This window comes from Schistocerca piceifrons, chromosome X (assembly GCF_021461385.2).
Source record: "Schistocerca piceifrons isolate TAMUIC-IGC-003096 chromosome X, iqSchPice1.1, whole genome shotgun sequence".
Taxonomy (NCBI): Eukaryota; Metazoa; Arthropoda; class Insecta; order Orthoptera; family Acrididae; genus Schistocerca; species Schistocerca piceifrons.
The window spans coordinates 574,810,324-574,834,584 of record NC_060149.1 but is presented as its reverse complement, the minus strand read 5'-3'; the positions used below and the strand labels follow the sequence as shown (position 1 = coordinate 574,834,584).

Genomic DNA, 24,261 nt, shown 5'->3' with positions numbered 1-24,261 from the left:
AATGAGGGCTGAACACGCTAAATCCAGTCATACCGCCGGGTCCCCACCCGTCACCGACAAGAAGGGGGCGACATCCATAAATGACAGGTCAGAATCCGGTTGTGAAGTCGGGGAAGGGACCTCCGGTGACACCAGAGGCTCTTTGTCCCGGGACTTATGTTTCTTCTTCTTTTCAGGCTGAGATCGAGGAGGGCTGTGTGGCATAATGGAGCCAGCTGCAGCAAGATCAGGAACAGAAAGAGACCGGGCGACCTGGGGGCCGATAGACCGCGGCTCTCGCGGTCGCCGCGCTGCAGCAGACCTTTGACCTGGAAGGTGCCGGGAAGGGGCATCCCGGGAGAGGTGCCCTTGACCGGCAGACGCCGAAGGAGTGGGACACTTCTCCGGCTGGGGAGGGGGAGCAGCGCCCAGAGGAGAAGGTGTGGGAGCCGCAGGGGAGGGGGGAAGGAGAGGGGTCCGGGATGGGGGTAAGGAAGGGGGAGGAAGGGATGAAGATGTAACCAAGGCGTAACCAGATGTCATGGACACAGGGTGCAATCGTGCATATTTCTTACGGGCCTCTGTGTAGCTTAAACGATCAAGGGACTTATACTCCTGTATCTTTTTTTCTTTCTTATAGACTGGGCAATCTGCTGAACGTGGAGAATGACTACCATGACAATTTACACATACAGGAGGGGGAACACAGGGACTCCCCTCATGGAGTGGACGTCCACAGTCACCACAGAGAGGGTCCTGGGAACAGCGAGAAGACATGTGGCCAAATCGCAAGCACTTAAAACACCGCATAGGAGGTGGGATGTACGGCTTCACATCACAGCGATAGACCATAATCTTAACTTTCTCAGGAAGGGTATCCCCTTCAAAGGCCAGGATAAAGGCACCAGTATCAATACGATTATCTTTAGGACCCTTCTGAACACGCCGAACAAAGTGAACACCCCGCCGTCCGAGATTGTCCCGAAGTTCCTCATCAGTTTGAAGGATGAGGTCTCTGTGAAAAATCACACCTTGTACCATATTTAGAGACTGGTGAGGGGTAATGGACACGGGAATTGTGCCAAGATGGGTACAGGCACGAAGGGCCGCAGATTGGGCAGCCGAAGCAGTTTTTATCAGCAACGAACCCGACCGCATCTTGCTCAGGGAGTCCACTTCGCCGAACTTGTCTTCAATGTGTTCAACAAAGAATAAAGGTTTGACACTGGTGAAAGTATCTCCATCAGTCCTGGTGCAAACTAGATAACGGGGGAAAGGTTTTGCCCATAGACGACGGGCCTGACCCTCCTCCCAGGGGGTAGCCATGGAAGGGAAGGCCGAAGGGGCAAGAGAAGCAGCACTTGAGGAATCAGTACCACGCAGAGAGACGGCCGCAGAAGAGCGGCCAGAGTTTTGGACCCGTATGCGTTTCATCTGCATAGCGTCCGCCCTGATACCACCCACTCCGATCAGGGGCTCTCCTCACGGGCGCCACCCAGCCACAGCAAGGGCCGTCTGGCACGGCGGCCATTGCCGGGAGTTCCGATGCTCCAGGATGACGAGCAACCACTCCAAGGCATGCATGAGGAGGTCACAGCTCAGGTATCAGAAGTGTGATCCCTGTGTGTTCAGGGGGCTCAACCAAAAGGGTACATAGCGACCCCACCACACGGGCTGGCTACCGTGCTGGCTATGCACCCTAGCATCAGACAACGACGTAAAAGAAAAGGTGGAATGTACTAGGAGGGCGCACGTCGGAGACACTAGGTAAGGTGCTCTTCCCCAAATGGCTCACACTACGGAAGAGAAAATTTTGGAATGGAGGTCAAACCCGAGAGGGGGACCAAGGAATGCCAAAAGGAGGAGATGATTACGCAACAAAGCCGGAGTGTAAAACCAACAGAACCAGGAGGATAGCGTGGGCCAACATAAGCAAGGACACCAATAGAGGGAGAGGAGAGGGCGAGGGGAAAGGGGTATGGAGGGGAAAGGAGGGGAAGGGAAAGGAAATGCAGCCCGGGAGAGAAAGAAGGCTGCAATGGCTCGGGGCCCCGTGCTCGCCACGCACGTATCCACTAAAGAGTTGTGGACCCCCTGGGGGGGACAGGATTTGTGATTTGTGTAAAGAATGGCAGCTAACTCTAAATATAGATAAATGTAAATTAATGCAGATGAATATGAAAAAGAATCCTGTAATGTTTGAATACTCCATTAGTGGTGTAGCACTTGACACAGTCACATCGATTAAATATTTGGGCGTAACATTTCAGAGTGATATGAAGTGGGACAAGCATGTAATGGCAGTTGTGGGGAAGGCGGATAGTCGTCTTCGGTTCATTAGTAGAATTTTGGGAAGATGTGGTTCATATGTAAAGGAGACTGCTTATAAAACACTAATACGACCTATTCTTGAGTACTGCTTGAGCATTTGGGATCCCTATCAGGTCAGATTGAGGGAGGACATTGAAGCAATTCAGAGGCGGGCTGCTAGATTTGTTACTGGTAGGTCTGATCATCACGCGAGTGTTACGGAAATGCTTCAGGAACTCAGGTGGGAGTCTCTAGAGGAAAGGAGGCACTCTTTTCGTGAATCGCTACTAAGGAAATTTAGAGAACCAGCATTTGAGGCTGACTGCAGCACAATTTTATTGCCACCAAATTACATTTCGCGGAAAGACCACAAAGATAAGATAAGATAAGAGAGATTAGGTCTCGTACAGAGGAATATAGGCAGTCATTTTTCCCTCATTCTGTTTGGGAGTGGAACAGGGAGAGAAGATGCTAGTTGTGGTACGAGGTACCCTCCGCCACGCACCGTATGGTGGATTGCGGAGTATGTATGTAGATGTAGATGTACGCACGTCTCTCTACCTCAGCAGTGAGATGACAGCAAACAGGGAAAGGCAAACTGGGCTATCTGGTTATCATGACACACTTCATTGGCTGCTACATCTGCCATTTCATTTCATTTAATACTCATTTGCCCTGGCATCCATCAAAAAGTCACCTCCTTTCCCAGCTTTTGTTAGTGGATATTCTGGACTACTTTATCTGCTGGGTGCAAGTGTTACAGAGAATAAAGGGCACTCCGAGAGCTGATACAGAGGAGGCATTTAGCAGCTGCAACACATTTCACTTGCTCCAGTGTCCTCTCAGTTGTGTACAATTCTACATCAAACATTATAAATTCTTGAGCACTCAGATCTTGATGACATGACAAGTGAAGACAGCCGAGCAACCAACAGAGTCCCCCTACTTTGTCTCACCTGTGAATACAGTTTAATAGTTGTGATGCTCATTTAAACAATGGAAAATTTGGTATTAAAAACAGATGCAGGAATGCAGCCTTTCCTGTACTGCACTAAATCTAAAATTAATCTGGGCCTCTGTAACAACCATGTTGGCAGTCATTTCCATCCCTTGATATGGGTCTGAACTTTTGCCATACCAGGTGACTCCAACACATGCTTCACACGGATCCCAAAAGGCCTTGTTGCTCATGGATAATTGGAAAAAAAGGTGTTCCATAGGTGGACGGGCAACAGGATGGAATGCCAGTGAACTTTAAGCAGCAAGGAACTTATATGCCTGATGCACCACAAGGAGCTGCTGCTGGATGGTGAGTGGTCGTTCCCCAGCCTCAGCACAGAGACTGGGAATGGGGTTCATCCTGCATCCTAGCCAGATCCCCTCATGGTGGATAGTGTCAATGACCTCCAGTTCTCACTGATCCATACACTGTGCACCAACAGTCTAGCCGTAATTGTATGAGAGTCCTATAAGACTGGAACTGTCTGTTACCTAAGACAATGCCTACTAGAAGACAAGAGCAGTGTACTTTTGTGCCTACCAGAACTGCAATAAGCAAAACAGTACAGTTCAAAATTATGGAGGAAGACTTTCCAGCTCTCCAAAGACAGGTGGGGACATTACCATGACCACTGACTGACATCACTGTTGCTGCTGATATATGAGCTGCGGGAGAACCACATGGTGTTCTTGTTGTTTCTGCATAGTTCCTGGTACTGCTGTTGCAGTGACAGTTGTTACTGTCAATATTCCAGAATTTTGGGATCTATAACACTGGCAGTAGGTGTGAGTGTGTAACCAAAAGCATGATAGGGGAAGAACTCATCATCAGTATTCTGTCTGCTCCTGACATGGATGCATAATACATAACAAAGCCAAGTTTGTTGAAAGTAAAACACTAAATAAAAGCCAAATACGAGAACAAGGAAGTCCAAGTGCAATGCCGGGTCGAATCCAACAAGCAGAATGGCATGATTGATAGCAGTTCATGCGATAGATGGTACTAGAACTGAATCACAGTTGCCTCCTGGACTTGTTGGTGTGAGTGGCTCAGCCCATGTGATATGCTACACCTTCCCCTAGTGGTGTTTGTCAACCACAATATGTAGTGCCTCTGAACTATTGTCAATATTGCCCATAGATGGAAATATTAAAACTGAACTCACTCTTCTTCTCTGTCTCACGCATGACTCACTCAGTTTCGTGATCATTACCATTTCTGATCCACAGTTCCATCACTGCCACTGAGAGCCATCGGTTATCCCCTTTCATGCTCCCAGCATTTTCCTACACCTCCTGATCTCCATACCTTCCTCACTCTCTCCTGCCACACTCCTTCACTCTTCCTTCAAAACTGCCTGCCCTGATGATCATTTGTTAATGTCTATTATTGCCATGAAGATCAGCATTAGTTGTGTGTGTGTGTGTGTGTGTGTGTGTGTGTGTGTGTGTGTGTGTGTGAAGGAGGTAGGGGGGGGGGGGGGGGGGGGGGGGTGAGTAGAAAGAGTGGAAGTTTGAAAGCTACAAGTGAGTAACTATGAGATGTATGCCCTATGTATCATCCATGATTTATCTGTATGCAAGTTGTTGCTTGTCGTAAAAGTAGCTGTTTCCATTATTCCCGTATGTTCCACAATACTTTACTTTAACCAAAATTATTATAACAAGATAAAGGAGTGGAATAAGCATTTCATATACACTAACAAATGTAATTCAATCAATCACTTTCAGTTTGCTTTCACACTTACTGAGATGCACTACTCTACAAAGAAAGAAGAGTTTCTTGAGACTTTAGTTGAGTGTCATGCTTCAGAAGAGTGGGGCTCAAGCTAATTTCAACCCATTTCTGACAGCTTCTAAAGATTTATAATATTGGACACTTGTTATATTAGCTCCAGACCTTAAAACAGAAGAGATGTTGTTGTTGTTGTTGTTGTGGTCTTCAGTCCTGAGACTGGTTTGATGCAGCTCTCCATGCTACTCTAACCTGTGCAAGCTTTTTCATCTCCCAGTACCTACTGCAACCTACATCCTTCTGAATCTGCTTAGTGTATTCATCTCTTGGTCTCCCTCTATGATTTTTACCCTCCACGCTGCCCTCCAATACTAAATTGGTGATCCCTTGATGCCTCAGAACATGTCCTACCAACCGATCCCTTCTTCTGGTCAAGTTGTGCCACAAACTTCTCTTCTCCCCAATCCTATTCAATACTTCCTCATTAGTTATGTGATCTACCCAACTAATCTTCAGCATTCTTCTGTAGCACCACATTTCGAAAGCTTCTATTCTCTTCTTGTCCAAACTATTTATCGTCCATGTTTCACTTCCATACATGGCTACACTCCATATGAATACTTTCAGAAATGACTTCCTGACACTTAAATCAATACTGGATGTTAACAAATTTCTCTTCTTCAGAAACGCTTTCCTTGCCATTGCCAGCCTACACTTTATATCCTCTCTACTTCGACCATCATCAGTTATTTTGCTCCCCAAATAGCAAAACTCCTTTACTACTTTAAGTGCCTCATTTCCTAATCTAATTCCCTCAGCATCACCCAACTTAATTAGACTACATTCCATTATCCTTGTTTTGCTTTTGTTGATGTTCATCTTATATCCTCCTTTCAAGACACTGTCCATTCCATTCAACTGTCTCTGACAGAATTACAATGTCATCGGCGAACCTCAAAGTTTTTATTTCTTCTCCATGAATACTACCTACTCCGAATTTTTCTTTTGTTTCCTTTACTGCTTGCTCAATATACAGACTGAACAACATCGGGGAGAGGCTACAACCCTGTCTTACTCCCTTCCCAACCACTGCTTCCCTTTCATGTCCCTCGACTCTTATAACTGCCATCTGGTTTCTGTACAAATTGTAAATAGCCTTTCGCTCCCTGTATTTTACCCCTGCCACCTTTAGAATTTGAAAGAGAGTATTCCAGTCAACATTGTCAAAAGCTTTCTCTAAGTCTACAAATGCTAGAAATGTAGGTTTGCCTTTCCTTAATCTTTCTTCTAAGATAAGTCATAAGGTCAGTATTGCCTCACGTGTTCCAATGTTTCTACAGAATCCAAACTGATCTTCCCCAAGGTTGGCTTCTACTAGTTTTTCCATTCGTCTGTAAAGAATTCGTGTTAGTATTTTGCAGCTGTGACTTATTAAACTGATAGTTCGATAATTTTCACATCTGTCAACACCTGCTTTCTTTGGGATTGGAATTATTATATTCTTCTTGAAGTCTGAGGGTATTTCGCCTGTCTCATACATCTTGCTCACCAGATGGTAGAGTTTTGTCAGGACTGGCTCTCCCAAGGCCGTCAGTAGTTCCAATGGAATGTTGTCTACTTCAGGGGGCCTTGTTTCGACTCAGGTCTTTCAGTGCTCTGTCAAACTCTTCACGCAGTATCATATCTCCCATTTCATCTTCATCTACATCCTCTTCCATTTCCATAATATTGTCCTCAAGTACATCGCCCTTGTATAGACCCTCTATATACTCCTTCCACCTTTCTGCTTTCCCTTCTTTGCTTAGAACTGGGTTTCCATCTGAGCTCTTGATATTCATACAAGTCGTTCACTTTTCTCCAAAGGTCTCTTTAATTTTCCTGTAGGCAGTATCTATCTTACCCCTAGTGAGATAGGCCTCTACATCCTTACATTTGTCCTCTAGCCATCCCTGCTTAGCCATTTTGCACTTCCTGTCCATCTCATTTTTTAGACGTTTGTATTCCTTTTTGCCTGCTTCATTTACGGCATTTTTATATTTTCTCCTTTCATCAATTAAATTCAATATTTCTTCTGTTACCCAAGGATTTCTACTAGCCCTTGTCTTTTTACCTACTTGATCCTCTGCTGCCTTCGCTACTTCATCCCTCAAAGCTACCCATTCTTCTTCTACTGTATTTCTTTCCCCCATTCCTGTCAATTGTTCCCTTATGCTCTCCCTGAAACTCTGTACAACCTCTGGTTCTTTCAGTTTATCCAGGTCCCATCTCCTTAAATTCCCACCTTTTTGCAGTTTCTTCAGTTTTAATCTACAGGTCATAACCAATAGATTGTGGTCAGAGTCCACATCTGCCCCTGGAAATGTCTTACAATTTAAAACCTGGTTCCTAAATCTCTGTCTTACCATTATATAATCTATCTGATACCTTTTAGTATCTCCAGGGTTCTTCCATGTATACAACCTTCTTTCATGATTCTTAAACCAAGTGTTAGTTATGATTATGTTGTGCTCTGTGCAAAATTCTACCAGTCGGCTTCCTCTTTCATTTCTTAGCCCCAATCCATATTCACCTACTATGTTTCCTTCTCTCCGTTTTCCTACACTCGAATTCCAGTCACCTATGACTATTAAATTTTCGTCTCCCTTCACAATCTGAATAATTTCTTTTATTTCATCATACATTTCTTCAATTTCTTCGTCATCTGCAGAGCCAGTTGGCATATAAACTTGTACTACTGTAGTAGGTGTGGGCTTCGTATCTATCTTGGCCACAATAATGCGTTCACTATGCTGTTTGTAGTAGCTTACCCGCATTCCTATTTTCCTATTCATTATTAAACCTACTCCTGCATTACCCCTATTTGATTTTGTGTTTATAACCCTGTAGTCACCTGACCAGAAGTCTTGTTCCTCCTGCCACCGAACTTCACTAATTCCCACTATATCTAACTTCAACCTATCCATTTCCCTCTTTAAATTTTCTAACCTACCTGCCCGATTAAGGGATCTGACATTCCACGCTCCGATCCGTAGAACGCCAGTTTTCTTTCTCCTGATAATGACATCCTCTTGAGTAGTCCCCGCCCGGAGATCCAAATGGGGGACTATTTTACCTCCGGAATATTTTACCCAAGAGGACGCCATCATCATTTAATCATACAGTAAAGCTGCATGCCCTCGGGAAAAATTACGGCTATAGTTTCCCCTTGCTTTCAGCCGTTCGCAGTACCAGCACAGCAAGGCCGTTTTGGTTATTGTTACAAGGCCAGATCAGTCAATCATCCAGACTGTTGGCCTTGCAACTACTGAAAAGGCTGCTGCCCCTCTTCAGGAACCACACGTTTGTCTGGCCTCTCAACAGATACCCCTCCGTTGTGGTTGCACCTACGGTACGGCTATCTATATCGCTGAGGCACGCAAGCCTCCCCACCAACGGCAAGGTCCATGGTTCATGGGGGGGGAACAGAAGAGATATTATGCACAATAGTCTACATAAAGTTAATTGTCAAAGAAAACTGGTAATCAGATGCTACTATGTCCACTTACTTCAACAGCAAAAGTAGTCAGTTGCTTTATCACAAGAATGCCTCTAATGAAGCATCTTTTCTTACTCTGATACCTTATGAAATGGGTATAGTCTTATTTACTTTTATATGATAACATTTAACACAACATAATTAGGCTTACCTGCACCAGGCAATATATTTATTACACCTGGAGGGATGCCTGCTTTAATAGACAGTTCTGCAAATTTCAGTGCTGTTAAAGGTGACACTTGTGCAGGTTTCATCACTACTGTATTACCAGCTGCTAAACAGGCTGCCATTTTCCAAGACAGCATCATAAGTGGATAATTCCATGGTGTTATCAAGCCACACACACTAAATTAAAAAAAAAAAGATGTTTATGTAGTTGAAACACTTTAATATTGTGAAGAAAAGACAAACACACAATTTTAAGAGTAAAATCTTAAATGGCTGATTGAAGTACTCAAAATTTCAAAAAGTCAGCAGAAAGTTAATTAACTGAACAGTGTTTTATTGAGATACAGAAAATCACAAGGGCATAACAACAACAGGGAAATTCATGAATGTTATTACAGTAAACAATTTTCAGTTTTCATTAGTATTAATATCATTACTATGACTTCTATTATTAACATAATTTTAAAAATGAATCAGTCTATGAAACTCACCCTATTGGCTCTTTGCGCGTGAATGTGAGATTTCTGTTTGGCCTTGCATGATTTATTGGGATTGTAGTTCCATGTATTTTATCACACCAACCAGCAAAATATCTCCAGGTTTCAATTGACATACCAACATGTGTTTTGAGAGCCAGAGTGTAAACTGCCCCAGAATCTATTGATTCAATTGTTGCAAGCTCCTCTTTGTGTTCTTCCATAAGATCTGTCAGCCTATCAAAGAAAGAAGAAAATCTAAGGTCATCTCCATTACTTATTTTGTAATTTACAGAGAGAGAGAGAGAGAGAGAGAGAGAGAGAGAGAGAGAGAGAGAGAGAGACTTTTCAACAAATAAATGTGTAGACTTGAAAATAAAGCACCAGTATCTTATAAGAACAAATGTTTAATAAAGAACTATAATGCCCTTGTAGAGCTACTAGTCATCCTTCGTGCACCTCCTAAGGTTGTGGATTGGGGAATGCCTCCCAGGTATGGATGGTAGCAGAGAAATGATGTTGGTGAGGTCATCAGAAATGGTGTGCAAGCTTGGATAGGACAGGAATGTGGAAGATAAGTGGTTTGACATTTTCAAAGAAACCATCTCATCATCTGCATTAAGTGACTTCATGAAACCATGGAAAATCTGAATCTAGATGGGTGCACAGAAAACTGAATCCCAGTTCTACTGAATGCAAGACTATTGCAGTCAAAAATAACAATTTCCAGGTGAACAACGTGGTGTTATTTTGGAAATCTTAAATTTTTCAACATTTTACAATGTACCACTTCAATTCATAGTATGGGAAGTTCACATAAAGACAGTATTACCCCCACAGTAACTTACTAGGGGACTCTAAAATTACATCTTGTAACACACATGCACTTAAGATTCTGGGAAGTACTAACATCTGAAGTAAAGACAAGTTGGAGTGATTTGGAATATTTCTTACATTGAAATTCAAAAAATTAATATTATTTTGTAATGCTAAATGTTAATTACGTTCTAAAAACTGGATAGCAAATATAAGATTAATTACTCCTATAGCAAAATCCTATCACAATTTTATATCAGTGCAAGAAACTAGACTTTAGATGAGAGTGTAACAAATACTAAATAATACAAAATTTTCAAACGAAATCTGCAGTGAGATCAATGGAAAAATTTCCTGTTTGACACTGCATTTTAAGTAAATAAAAACGAAGTAAATAATATAACATAATTTAAGCCAAAATTAGAGAAACTGCCTATTTCAAAAATGACACTTAGAAATTAAAATAATACACACTTACAAATGTAATGCACATATAAATGGGAAAAAACAAGAGAAATCAATAAAAAGGAGGTCAACAATGGGATATGCTACAATCTGTTAAAATAGTGAATTTCATATGGATCACTAACTTTCTGAGGTTAATAATCTGTCTTTTTCCATACATTTTCAAAAATAACATCGGAAAAATTGTTAAGATATGATGCAAACAGGGGGCTTAAGTGAAATGCCATAAAACTAAAAATAAGAAACTGAGACAAATAAAGTACCAAGTTGAGGGATAATGAGAATTACAAATCCAGAAAGCTGGAAACAAAACATTACGATCAGTTAAGAATAAAAGGAATGAAATGTGTCAGATTGTGACAGAAAATATCTAGGAAGAGAAGGAAATCCCTTGAACAAAATCTGGATTGATAGAGCTAACAAAGCACAGAAACATCAAAAGATCTATTGAAAAATTAGGATGTTTAACAATACCATGTTATTTTGAGGAGAATTTATCACCAAAAGTCTTAAAATGATGGATGGAACTCTAAAGACTCATTAACAACGAAAGTCCAGAGTGTTTCCAAATCATGTATTGTTTGTTCTTTGGAAAGTTTAAATACAAACAAAAAAAAGTCCAAAAGAAGTATAAATAATAGCCATAATCCATCTACTTCATACAAAATGAGAAAAGCAAAGTGTTACCAATTATGGAAGGGTGTCAAACTTTCCATTCACATACAAAAGACCTTCATAGATTATCCTAAGCAATAATGAAATAACTTTAGATGAACAACTTGGAGAATATTAGGATTGCTTCACAAAGGGAATATAATGAGGAGAACAAACATGTAATTTGAAATCAATTATTTGCCATATAATTCTAAACTGCAAAACCAAACTATATCTAATTTGACTTCAACAGAGCATTTGACTCAATACACAGAGAATTATTAAATAAAATTATTAGCAAACATCTCTGAAATCCCCATAAACAGAGCATTTTAATTAAAATTTAGAATAAACATGTTGATTACTTGAAATAAAACCGATTTAATGTATAACCATGGCTCATCACCTTTACTACCTACTTCTGTAACCAAGATTGCTAATGTACACTTTATTCAGAGGTAAGCCTGTTGTAATCCTGGTGGTGGAAAATTTTCACTGCCATTATGTAGCCAGCAAGAGGGGGAGAGGTTTGAAGTGAGTGCACATGACACACTTGATAGTGATCCACCCACTGGATGGAGACATTAAGCCAGGCAGTCCCCCTGATGCTCTTAGAGAGGAGTGAGCTACGTGTCAGCACCAGGTTTCACACACTCCTCTCTCTCATCATTGTTGTCGTCATCATCATCATCATCATCATCATCCCATCATCATACAACACAATTTCCTTGTGCCTATATCCTCAATCACCGCAGGGTCGGCAATGTTAGGAACGAATTTGGCGGGGACAGTTTAAGGGATGGCCAGATGCCCTTCCTGTCGCCTCTCATGAATAATGATGATGATGATGAAGAAACTATGAGGACAACACAGACACCCAGTCCCTGGGCAGAGAAAATCCCTAACTCAACCAGGAATCGAACGCTGGACCCTGTGATCCAGAGGCAGCAGCAACAAACACACACACACACACACACACACACACACACACACACACACACACACACCTATACACTGCAAATACAAGTATGGCACAACTCTCACATACAATGAAGAGGCAAAAAAACTGGCATACCTGCTTAAAATATTGTGTAGGGCCCCCACGGCCGTGCAGAAGTACCACAACATGATGTGGAATGGACTTGACTAATGTCTCAAGTAGTGCTGGAGGGAACTGACACCACGAATCCTGTAGGGCTGTCCATAAATCCGTAAGAGTATGAGGGGGTGGAGATATCTTCTGAACAGCATGTTGCAAGACATCCAGGATATGCTCAATAATTTTCATGTGTGGGGAGTTTGGTGGGCAGTGGAAGTGTTTAAACTCTGAAGAGTGTTCCTGGAGCCACTCTGTAGCATTTCTGGATGTGTGGGGTGTCGCATTTTCCTGCTGGAATTGCCCAAGTCCATCGGAATGCACAATGGACATAAATGGATTCAGGTGATCAGACAGGATGCTTACTTATGTGTCACCAGTCAGAGTTGTCTCTAGACGTATCAGGGGTCCCATATCACTCCAACTGCACATGCCCCACACCATTGCAGAGCCTCCACCAGCTTGAACAGTCCCCTGCTAACATGCAAGGTTCATCCATTCGTGAGATTGTCGCCATACCCATGCACATCCATCCGATACAATTTGGAATGCAACTAGTCCGACCAGGCAATATGTTTCCAGTCTTCAACAGTCCAATGTCGGTGCTAACAGATCTAGGCAAGATGTAAAGCTTTGTTTTGTGCAGTCATCAAGGGTACACGAGTGTGCCTTCGGTTCCAGAAGCCCATATCGATGACGTTTCATTGAATGGTTTGAACACTGACACTTGTTGATGCCTCAGCATTGAAATCTGCAGCAATTTGTGGAAGGGTTGCACTTCTGTCATATTGAATGATTCTCTTCAGTCATTATTGCTCCTGTTCTTGCAGGATCTTTTTCCAGCCCGAGAGATGTCAGAAATTTGATGTTTTACTGGATTCGTGATACTCACAGTACTTGTGAACTGGTCGTATGGCAAAATTCCCACTTCATCGCTACCTTGGAGATACTGTGTCCCATCACTCATGCACCTACTATAACAGTATGTTCAAACTCATTTAAATGTTGATAACCTGCTACTGTAGCAGCAGTAACTGATCAAACAACTGCACCAGACACTTGTCTTATGTAGGCATTGCCGACCACAGTGTCATATTCTGCCTGTTTACATATCTCTGTATTTGAATATGCATGCCTATACCCAGCTTTTTGGTGCTTCAGTGTGTCTGCAACAAAAGGGGCCATGATGTGCACTGAAAGAAAACCATTTCCGACTCAGCGACTGAACCTACCCCTTGAGGTCTCCCAGCCTACAATGCCATATGACTTGACTTTATCACATTTACTCTTCAGCTGGTGAATCTGGAACTCACAACTCCAAAATAACTTAATTAAACAACTAATTCTAAGAAGAAAATCAAATAAAAGTAAGGTATGTTACCTTATTTTTGTGAATTGTTTTTTTATGTTACTGTCAGAAAATCTTGCTGGAGTAAGGTTTCAACTAAATATTTTTGAAATAATAGCTAACAAAACAAGAATCAGATTCTCAGATACAAATACATTCATGAAAAACATAAAGAATTTTTTAACCCAAATTCAAATAAGTAGAAGTAGAAAGAGGTAAAATACAAAAGGTCAGATTGTTCAAATACTTAGAAGTAATAACGGAAGAAAATTGGCTACAGAAGTTTTCAACAGACGAATGTATCAGACAAATGGAAGTAGTATGTGACTTAAGAAAGAATATTTACAATAATCGAACAATGGAAAATCCAGGATGGAATAATGATAGTATTATGAAAAGGACAGTTGTTACTAACCACATAGACGAGATGGTGAGTTGCAAATAGGCACAACAAAAAGACCATCAAACAAAGCTTTCAGGCAAGTGTTTGCGTATTTACGTGTAAGCTGAATGAGTGAGTGAGTGAGAGAGAGAGAGAGAGAGAGAGAGAGAGAGAGAGAGAGTGTATCCTGATGAAGGCCTGTTTGGCCAAAAGCTTTGTTTGACAGTCTTTCTATTTTGCCTATCTACGATTCAGCATTTCTGCTATGTGGTGAGTAACAACTAACCTTTTCATGATATTGTCAATATTTGGAATAAGAAATGCATCTCTGACAACATGAAACTAAGTTGCTATAACACAGTGGTCAGAGCGAAATGTTCATTCATATGTCTATAAGAATGAATTGTCAGCTTGAAAAACAGGGCTTGAAAGAAGGAAAAATAATAATATGTTGCAATATTAGAATTATCAAGGAAATCTTCTAGGATAACCATAAACAATAATAAATAATGACAAAGTGGAGGTTGACGTCCATTGAATATTGCCATAGAATGATATGAAATAACTATTCAAATATTTCTGGGATAATAAATCAACACCATGAATCAGAGAAGTCAAGAGGGAACTATTAACAAATAATTTTCAAGAATTATAAATAATGAAAATAAATTTCTTTAGAAGAAAAGATATTAAACACTGAACGACTCCAAGACAGGAAAACCTAGACAACAGGAGAAGTGTAGATGGAAGAAAAAGCATGACAACATACAGAGTGATTAAGAGGACATGAAAAGACCGGAAACAACAAAGAAACAAGGGAAACTGAAATGGGAAAAGAAATAAAGAGGGAAGTTTGAGGTTTAATGTAACATTTACAAGGTCAGAATAGATGATGGACAAGATCAGATTAGGAAGGATGGAAAGGACTCACTTGTGCCCTTTCAAAGGAACCATCCCAGATTTTGCATTAAGCAATTTACATAAAGCACAAAAAACACAATTTGGAGGGCCAGACATGGATCTGAACTTGGCCCTCATGAATAGGACTCCAGTGCCTTAACCACCTTGACATGCCTTGCCTTAAGCATTAATAAGACCCAAGTTGCTCAGTAGGAAATTTAGGAGGACAAAATAATGAACTTCAAAATATTTATTAAGGTCTTTGACAGGTAATAAGAATAACATACATGGCTTCAAGACTTTGTAACTAAAAGCCTACGAAGCTGACCTTGCATAGAGTATTCGACGAGTCACAGGTGGAGGATAGTGAATGTTCCATCAGATACGGCAGACAACTGCGAATATAGAATAAGCAGTCCTGGACCAAGGCACAAAAAAGCCAAATCCACTTTGCATCTGTCCTGTAGCAAGAGGTAAAGTGGTCAGCATCTGTTAACCAGTGGTGCAGCTGAAATTTATATTCTGGAACTAACCCTTCCAGCCTTAACACTCTGAGTTCACTCGATGAGTCTACTCAACCCTGCCTGATTCCAGGTACAATCAACACGGAGCATTCTGATAATCACAGTATTACCCCAGGTGGTCAATCTACTGTCAGTATTACTGGCGCAACGGGTCTTCTGGATTCTGGGGCGGTCAGATTAAAATGCAATGAGATTCAACAGAGGAAGTCAAGAGTCCTCAGGCCAACTTAGAACTAAAACAAATACATTTTTTGCAACACTTAACATAAAACACTTTTGCAAATAAGTAAACTCCATAAATTGGGAGATACATTAAAAGAACAGAAGATTCAAATTTTGGCACTTCAAGAAACACGAATGATGAACAGTACCACCATGGATTTTTCTTTTTCTTTTTTTTTTCTCTTTTTTTTAAATATAAAAGTGATAAAAGGATGCTTAATAATACACCACACCTGGTAGTTGCTTTTGCAGACCCCAAAAATATTTTAAATTCAATAATGAAGACAAAACTCATTAATAATAGACTAATGAGAATTTCTCTTACATGTGCAAGTAAAGCATACACTTTAATTAATGCCCATATGCCAGTCAATGAGGATAACCGTACATAACCTGAAGAAGTTAATGAAGCTTGGGAAACGTTAGAAAGCATCAGATCGAAAACTCCCTCAAACCATGATTTTAACACTCAATTAGGTAAAGAGAAAATATGTACGGAAACGGTGGGTGGATATCCTGTGCATAGATGGGCAAACCAAAATGGCCAAAGACTTGTTGAAATGTGTAAAAATTTTTACCTTAAAACCATGTCAACACATTTTAAAAAGGTTGTAGAAAAATTTCCGCTACCAGTCACATTGTGACTGGTACTGGAAATTTTTCTACAACTTATAAAGGAACAGTCACAGAGTTCAACAGCATCCACTATGGATAAAATTCAGTTTAAAAAGAACCCTTTTAAACAAAAACTTTGGCGGGCACCCAATACATTTACCAGGGAATTGAAAATCAATCGTGTAGCAATTTCATACCCTAACTACACAGAAATTTTAAATGTCCAAGTCAGGAAAGGGGCTAATATTGATTCTGACCATTATTTACTGCTAATAAAAGTAAAATTTCAACCTAAAAAACTCTTCAAAACAAAAAATGTTATCTCAAAATCTGACTGCTGAAATAACCCCAACTCTAACAAGCAAACTTGACAAAAAAACAATCCAACAATTAGCAAAGCCTAAAAGAAAAGTTCATCGAAACAGCACAAAATTTAATTCTGCTTCAAAAGAAACAAAAACACCCTTGGTGGAATGTGGACTGTAAAACAGCTGTTAAGTCTAGGCATGAGGCATTCAAAAATTGGAATAGTAACAAAACTGAAAATAAGTACACCACCTTTTTAACTGTACAAAAAGAAACATCTAAATTAATCCAACAGACTAAAAGAAACTATACAAATTCCCAACTTTTAGAAATCAAAAGAGACTTCCAAAAGAACAATGCAAGAAACTTTTATAAAACATTCAAAACAAAACTAACTGGTCACCAAGCTCAAAGTCTTTGCTTCAAAAATGAAAATGGCAGTTTGGCTCCTAACAACTGGGAAAATTGTAAGTACTTGCTAATTATTCTGACAAACTATTAAACTGTCCAGAACCAGCAAACAAATTCCAACCACAGCAAACTAATAACACCAACCCTAAGTCTACAAACCTGACAAAATCAGAATAACTAAACAAATTAAGAGACTTAGAGAAACAACAAAGCATCCAGAGAAGTTAGTATAATGGCAGTACTACTAAAAGCAGCTGGCCCTAACACTATAAAAGAGATCACTCAACTAATAGGGCATATATGGCTAACTGAGAAAATAGCTGAGGACTGGAAAACTGCCCTAATTCATCCATTGCATAAAAAAGGGGATGGAACCAATGCTAATAATTACCGAGGAATCTTTCTTCTCCTGGTCACATACCAAATTCTCTCACAGTGTTAACTAGACTGAGCCCGAGAACAGTTAGAACCTAAAACTGGTGAATACCAAGCACGCTTTAGACCAAACAGATCCTGTTCGGAACAAATTATTAATTTAAAACTAATCATTATGCACCAAAGGATTTCTAGTAACAATATTGTATGTACATTTGAGGATTTTAAAAGGGCCTATGACTCAGTTCATTGTGAATCTCTTTTCCAAATTTTAAAGGAACAAGGGCTAGATAATAAAACTCTAATACTGATTAAGGAAATGTTAACCGACACTAGCTCTAAAGTTAAATTCATGGGAGAAATTTCTGAACCATTTTATGTAAAGACTGGTGTTAGACAGGGAGATGAACTCCCCTCATTACTGTTTAACTGTGTTTGGAAAAGATAATTACAGAACGGTGAGAGCAAAAGTCAAGTCAAAATATAGATCAATCAATCAAGTTAGGTAGAAGTAATATTAGAGCAGATTGCCCCACCTTTGCAGATGATCTGGCAGTTTTAACTAGGGTTATTACCACAGCTCAGAAACAAATTTAAATTCTTGAAGTAGCTGCGGAAAAAGTAGGACTACAAATATCATTTGAAAAAATGGAATATACAACATACAACAAACAAGCACTAAAGTTTTTGAACACGAAATATGGAAAAATAAAAAGGGTTTCTCAATTTAATTACTTGGGGAAAATCATAGAAGAAAACGGCCTGGAAAAAGCTGCAAATGAAGTTCGCTGTCAAAAAATGGCAACTTTATTCAGATTAACACAAAATATTATAATAAAAAATCACTTTCTAAGTTCAGTAAACTTAGGCATTACAGCACTGTAATCAAACCTAAATGTCTTTATCAAGCAGAAACTTTAATTTTAAATAGAAAGAGGGATATTGAAGAAATTCAAAAGAAGGAAAGAAAGATTATTGGGAAAATATTAGGCCTCAAAAGCACTGATGGAGAAACTTATAGGCTGAGAAGTAATAAGAAAATAAATGAATACACAGACATACGTGGTGACATGAAAAAATTAATATTTAAATTTTATGGGCACATTAAAAGAACGGTAGCCACTACGTTGACAGAACAAATAGTGGGATTCCATGAAAACAGAAGTAAGGCCAAAACTGAGCCAATTAAATGGATCGCTGCAATTAAGGAGGATCCTAAAGTAGCTGGTATAACTCAGGCAGATGTTACAGATAGAAAAACATTCAGACAAAAGATATTTGACTGAGAAGTTCGTCAGAGGGAAATTAGAAAATGAACTGGAACACCATGGTCTGATGAAGGAAAGAGACTTCATTCTGAAAGGGTGAAACAAATCTGGACACAAAGGAAGGCCAACCATCAAAAGCGACATTGACTGACTAATTGGGCCCATATGTGAATAATAATAATAACATACACAGATGATTGTTTTCTTAACTCGTTGAAAAGATCAACAACACTGTTAAAGTGACAAATTAAATTATGCATTTACATGTCAGTTGTGAGTTCTTATTCAGTAAGGTCTTGGCACAATGTAATCAGGTCTTTTGATTCGAATACTTTTTTGGGTAGGATCAGAGATCATAATATCTAAAACAGATGACTCGGACACTCAGCTGAATTTTTAGAGAGTGAATTGTGCCACAAAATGTAGTGATGTTTACAGTTTGCGAGTCTTAAAATTTAGAAGCTACTAACAAGTAATGCTTTCAAAAACAATGTAAGAACTTCACAAAGTGATTTTAGAAGACCAAAAAAATTAAAAAGCCTACTGAAAATGTTGGGGCCCTATTTTTACCCCAAAAAATCTGTTGCCACTTCATTAGTAACACCCACAGAATAAAAAATGCACGGAATAAAAATACATACACCTGGAAAGAAAGTGTCAAGTACGGATTTGTTCAGCCTCAACAAATATGGTGTCAGTTTATCATAAATGTGGCAAAATTACATCACAGCATTCATGTTTGAGATAAAATTTGGAAAAAAATGGCTCTCTTGATGTAGAACACAAAATCACGTTATTGATTTCAACATAATAGTTTCAGCATTGCAATATCATTAGTTTACAAAAGACTGGATACATACCTATACAGCAAAATTCCTCTATCCCGTGCATTCATTTTGGACCACTCTCCTGCAAATGCATTTTTTGCTGCTTCAACTGCTTTATCTACATCCAATTTTGAAGCGCACTGAACCTATTAATGAAGAAAATATATGTATAATGTATTCTTTGCAGGTTCCAAGGTAAGATTTCAGTAATGTAATACATAACTACATAATTAAATTATATTATAAAAATGATTATGTGGTATACAATAGGCAACCACAATCTTCATAACATTCTACTCATTAATTCTGAATCCCCTCTTCAATAGTTGCTAATCTCATTCTACAATTGTGTTTATTCTGTTTCAAGATTTTTTTACAGTTTATCTAGCTATGTAATGTAAAATGTAATACACCACGAAAAACATCCAACAGTAACTATAAAATTCAGCACACAAAAGAAGACTGTGTTGCTTCTTATGCAAAATAAAAGGAGACGCAACATAAGCAAAACGAAAATTATGTTTTAAAAATGCATGGACATTCCTCATGGAGGATGAATCAAAATAACTGACAAGGGTTTTTAAAAACAGAATTTCACCAGAGACTGTTTGTGCTTTCTCATGATCATCATACAAAATTATGTCCACACTGATAGATAGGTGGTCTCCTCGATTATGTGAACTGTGGTTTTCAATTGTCTCCATCAGCACTCACACATACAGTAACTTTTTCAGAACTTTGTACAAAACTTGTTGTATGTATTCAATACGTTTCATTGAAAATGAGTTACAGTTGATAGAAATTATTGAAATTACTTCACAGTTACCAGCAACTATCAACTTATTAATTTACTCTCAGTATAAATGTCCAATTTTTTCCTTAAGGCATTTTCAAGTATATCTGTTAATGTAATTATAAATACATGATAGTATGTCAGTTGATCAATTAATAACTGCTACATCAACTCAGGAAGTAGTGCTGAGTTTGAATGATAAAATAGCAGTTCTTGGAAATAGCTTAAGACAAAAATTATACATTTGTACAAAGGATAAAACAAGTAGTTGACAGTTGCAGAGGGTTATGAAGTAATTTCAATAATGTTTTATTTATTCTTTTACAACTGTTTGACTGAACTTAAAATATTCCCGGACAGTCACATACAACTTGTCATAGCTATTCATTTTAGTTTTTACACAATTACTGAGTTGTTTTACCCAACAGTCAGTCTAGTTTACATCAAGGTCACAAAAGCCATGGGATACCTCCTAGTATCGTGTTGAACCTCCTCCTGCCTGATGTGACATGGACTCAACAAGTCACTGGAAGTCCTCTGTGAAAATATTGAGTCACACTGCTTCTACAGCAATCAATAGTTGTGAAAGTGTTGCCAGTGCAGGATTTTGTGCATGTTGGATGATCTGGGTGGCCAAGTGATTGGCTCTAACTGTGCAGCAAGTTCTTCAAACCAATTGCAAACAATTGTGGACTTGTGTCATGGCACATTATCATCCATAAAAATCCTACTGTTGTTTGGAAACATGAAGTCCGTGAATGGCTGCAAATGGTCTCTAAGTGGCCCAATATAATCATTTCCAGTCAATGACTGGTTCAGTTGGTCCAGAGGACCCAGTCTATTACATGTAAAACATAGCCCACATCATTATGGCGCCATCACCAGCTTGCACAGTGCCTTGTTGATGAACTGAGTCCACGGCTTCATGGTGTCTGTGTCACACTCGAACCCTATCATTAGCTCTTACCAAATGAGATCAGGACTCATATGACCACGTCAAGGCTTTCCAGTCATCTATAGTCCAACAGACATGGTCACAAGCCCAGAAGAGAGGTGATGTGCTGTTACCAAAGGCACTCGCATCGGTCGTCTGTTGGCATAACCCATTAATTCCAGATTTCACTGCACTGTCCTAACGGATAAATTCGTCATACATCCCACAATGATTTCTGTGCTTATTTCATCCAGTGTTTCTTGTCTGTTAGCACTGATAATGCTACGCAAACATCACTGCTCTTGGTCATTAAGTGAAGGTCGCTGGCCAATGTGTTGTCTGTGATGAGAGGCAATACCTGAAATAAGGTATTCTCAGCACACTCTTGACATTGTAGGTCTCAGAATATTGAATTCACTAATGATTTCCAAAATGGAACGTTCCATGCATCTAGCTACAACTATCATTCCACACTGAAAGTCTTAATACCCGTCATGTGGTCATAATCACATCTGAAACCTTTTCACGTGAACACCCTAGTACAAATGACAGCTTTGCCAATGCATTGTCTTTTACGCCTCATGTACATGATACTACATGTACATGTGCATATCTCTATCCCATGACTTTTGTCATCTCAGTGTACAGTCTATGTACACAGCTACTTCACCTCTCTCTCAATTTCTCCAACAAGATTAACACCTATTCAGTTCCTGTAATTTTAAAATAATGTTCCAACAAACATTTCACACCCACAGATATTCCAAATGACTTGCCACATTCTTGTACAAAGGTCTTTTAATAAGTAATGCCCAACAGTTTTTGTCTCAGAATATATTTATTCTTAAGAATTAGAATTTAGTGACAATATAAATCAACATTTCTTTTACATTTACTAGTTTTCTACCCAGTCTCCATCACGTTCTGTGGCCAGTGATGTATATGAGCATGTATACCCTACTGGTAATAGCTCTTCTTCTGTGCTTGCAGCCATGTTTTCACTGCATGAATTATGCTCTCATCGCCTTCAAAATGTCCCCTATACAGAGAATCCTTAAGTGGTCCAAACAGATGGAAGTCGGAGAGCACGAGGTGTGTGCTATATGGTGGATGAACAATGATGCCCAACCCACTTTAATTATGTGTTCATGGTTTCTGAAATTTGATTACGGGCACCCACTGTCATGTTGAAGCACGGTTGCTTTTGGATTCTTGTCAGACCAAACCCATCAGAAACAGTTTTCGAGTTTGTTCAGGGTCTTCATATATGCACCTAAATTAATAGTTGAACATTTGTGCAAAACATTCATGAGAATGACACCATCACTACCCTAGAAGACTTCATGACTGTCAGCAGAGCGAGCTGTCATGAAATTCTTCTTTTTGGGCGATTTTGGGTGGTGACTGCCTTTTAATTTCTGGCTCAAAGTGATGCACAAAGTTTTCACCAGCGACTGCAAGATCTCTCCAGTGGGCTCAAACAGCCCCAATAGTTCAGTTGAAATGGCTTTTCTTTGAATCTTATGGTCTGTTTCAACATTTGTGGAACCCATCTTGAGCACATTTTTGAATACCCAGGAGTCTCAATCATTGCACAGTACTTCCAATGCTTACTGATAGCTGTGGAATCAATTGTCAAGTTTTAATGCATTGATCTGCATGAATGACATCCTTGAGATTCACCATCTTGAGAGCAACGGCTGTGACAGGACATCCTAAATGTGTCATTCATCTCTCCATTACTCACTGTTGGTTTTGGTGTAGTGATAGACCAGGTGCATGTTGCATAAATGATAGTGCATGCTATTTAGGTTGGGAAGGAATGAAGGAAGTAATATAGGGTTTAACACCCCATCAACAATGGGATAATTACAGATGAAGCACCAGCTTAGATTGTTTCGAGGATGGGAAGGAAATCAGCTATATCCTTTCAAAGGAACTATCCTGGAATTTGCCCAGAGCAATCTAGGCAAATCACAAAAAACCTAAATCAAGGTGGACAGGCATCGATTTGAACTGTTTTCCTCCTGAACGCAAATCCAGTCTGTTAACCACTGTGCCACCTCATTCAGTATTTCGGTTGGGAACCACCATATAAGCAATAGGAAATTATCTATCACAAATTAGTGCAGAGTTGGACGTGACCATGATTGTAGATAGTACAGAGCAAGGCAGGAGCACTCTCAGCATCCCCCGATCTCAATTTAATCAAGGGGCTGTTTGAAATGAAGACTGAGGTTAAACAGATTAGTAAAAAATTCACAAAACAGTTGGGCAACATATGAACACTAGAGAAATAGCAGAATACTTCATGGAATATCTGTGAAAAATCAAAAGTGCCATTGCAACATGACAATAGAGGATAAAATATAGTGGCATGTGTCAACTATGTCAAGTATACAGAATGCCAATATCTCACGTCCAAAATTTGGTAGAAACAGGAAAATTAATTACAAGGCAGTCTTACTACACCCCGATGCAGATTTCTGCATGAAAGGTATCGTGAATGCAGTAAACTGCTGATCATGCAGCAGGTGCTAGACCCAGATGTTAAGGTGTGGTTTGAAGTGTTGATATGTGAAGACTTCTGAATGATGGCTTTAATGTCAAGTTCCTGGTGACACATTATGGTCAAGAAGAGCAAATGGTCACTAGGATAATGATACAACTGCGAGTAGTGCACCCATCAGAATGCCAGGGAGAAAAACCTAAAGTTGTGAGGTGGTATGGGGCCCCTGTGGAAAAGAACATCGCATCAAGCAGTAGCCGAGCTAAACACAGCTGACAGGTTACTTTGTTGCCCTTGTGTTACTCATGTCCGCTGTCTATGTAAACAATGAAGTGGAAAGTGGAAACCTTCACCACAATGATGTCAACAAGCCAATAGCAAAGAGAAATCTGAATCGCAACCAGTGGCAAAGCTCACGTGTCATGCAACATTGATATCCAATAGTTTGTAGTTCAGCAATGACAGTAACTGACAATACCAGACTTGAGTACAAAACTGACTGACCATTCACTGGGTGGCTGTATTTATATCGGCCACTAGGAATACTATTGGCTGGCATATTCACATGGAGAGACGAGTGGCACGCTCATGTTGCAAACACAGCACTGTGGCAA

The 24,261-nt window shown here is 39.7% G+C and overlaps 1 protein-coding gene across 1 annotated transcript in view; it reads right to left on the bottom strand.

Annotated features, from left to right (window-relative positions):
• The window catches only part of LOC124721294 (cytosolic 10-formyltetrahydrofolate dehydrogenase), a 167,284-nt gene that overhangs the window by 42,066 nt on the left and 100,957 nt on the right, over positions 1 to 24,261 (bottom strand). The window contains exons 9-11 of the mRNA XM_047246202.1: positions 19,445 to 19,557; positions 9,218 to 9,439; positions 8,710 to 8,903 (exon numbers count right to left, since the gene is read on the bottom strand). Of these exons, the coding sequence (XP_047102158.1) occupies positions 8,710 to 8,903; positions 9,218 to 9,439; positions 19,445 to 19,557 (529 nt within the window). The remainder of the gene's footprint in view (positions 1 to 8,709; positions 8,904 to 9,217; positions 9,440 to 19,444; positions 19,558 to 24,261) is intronic.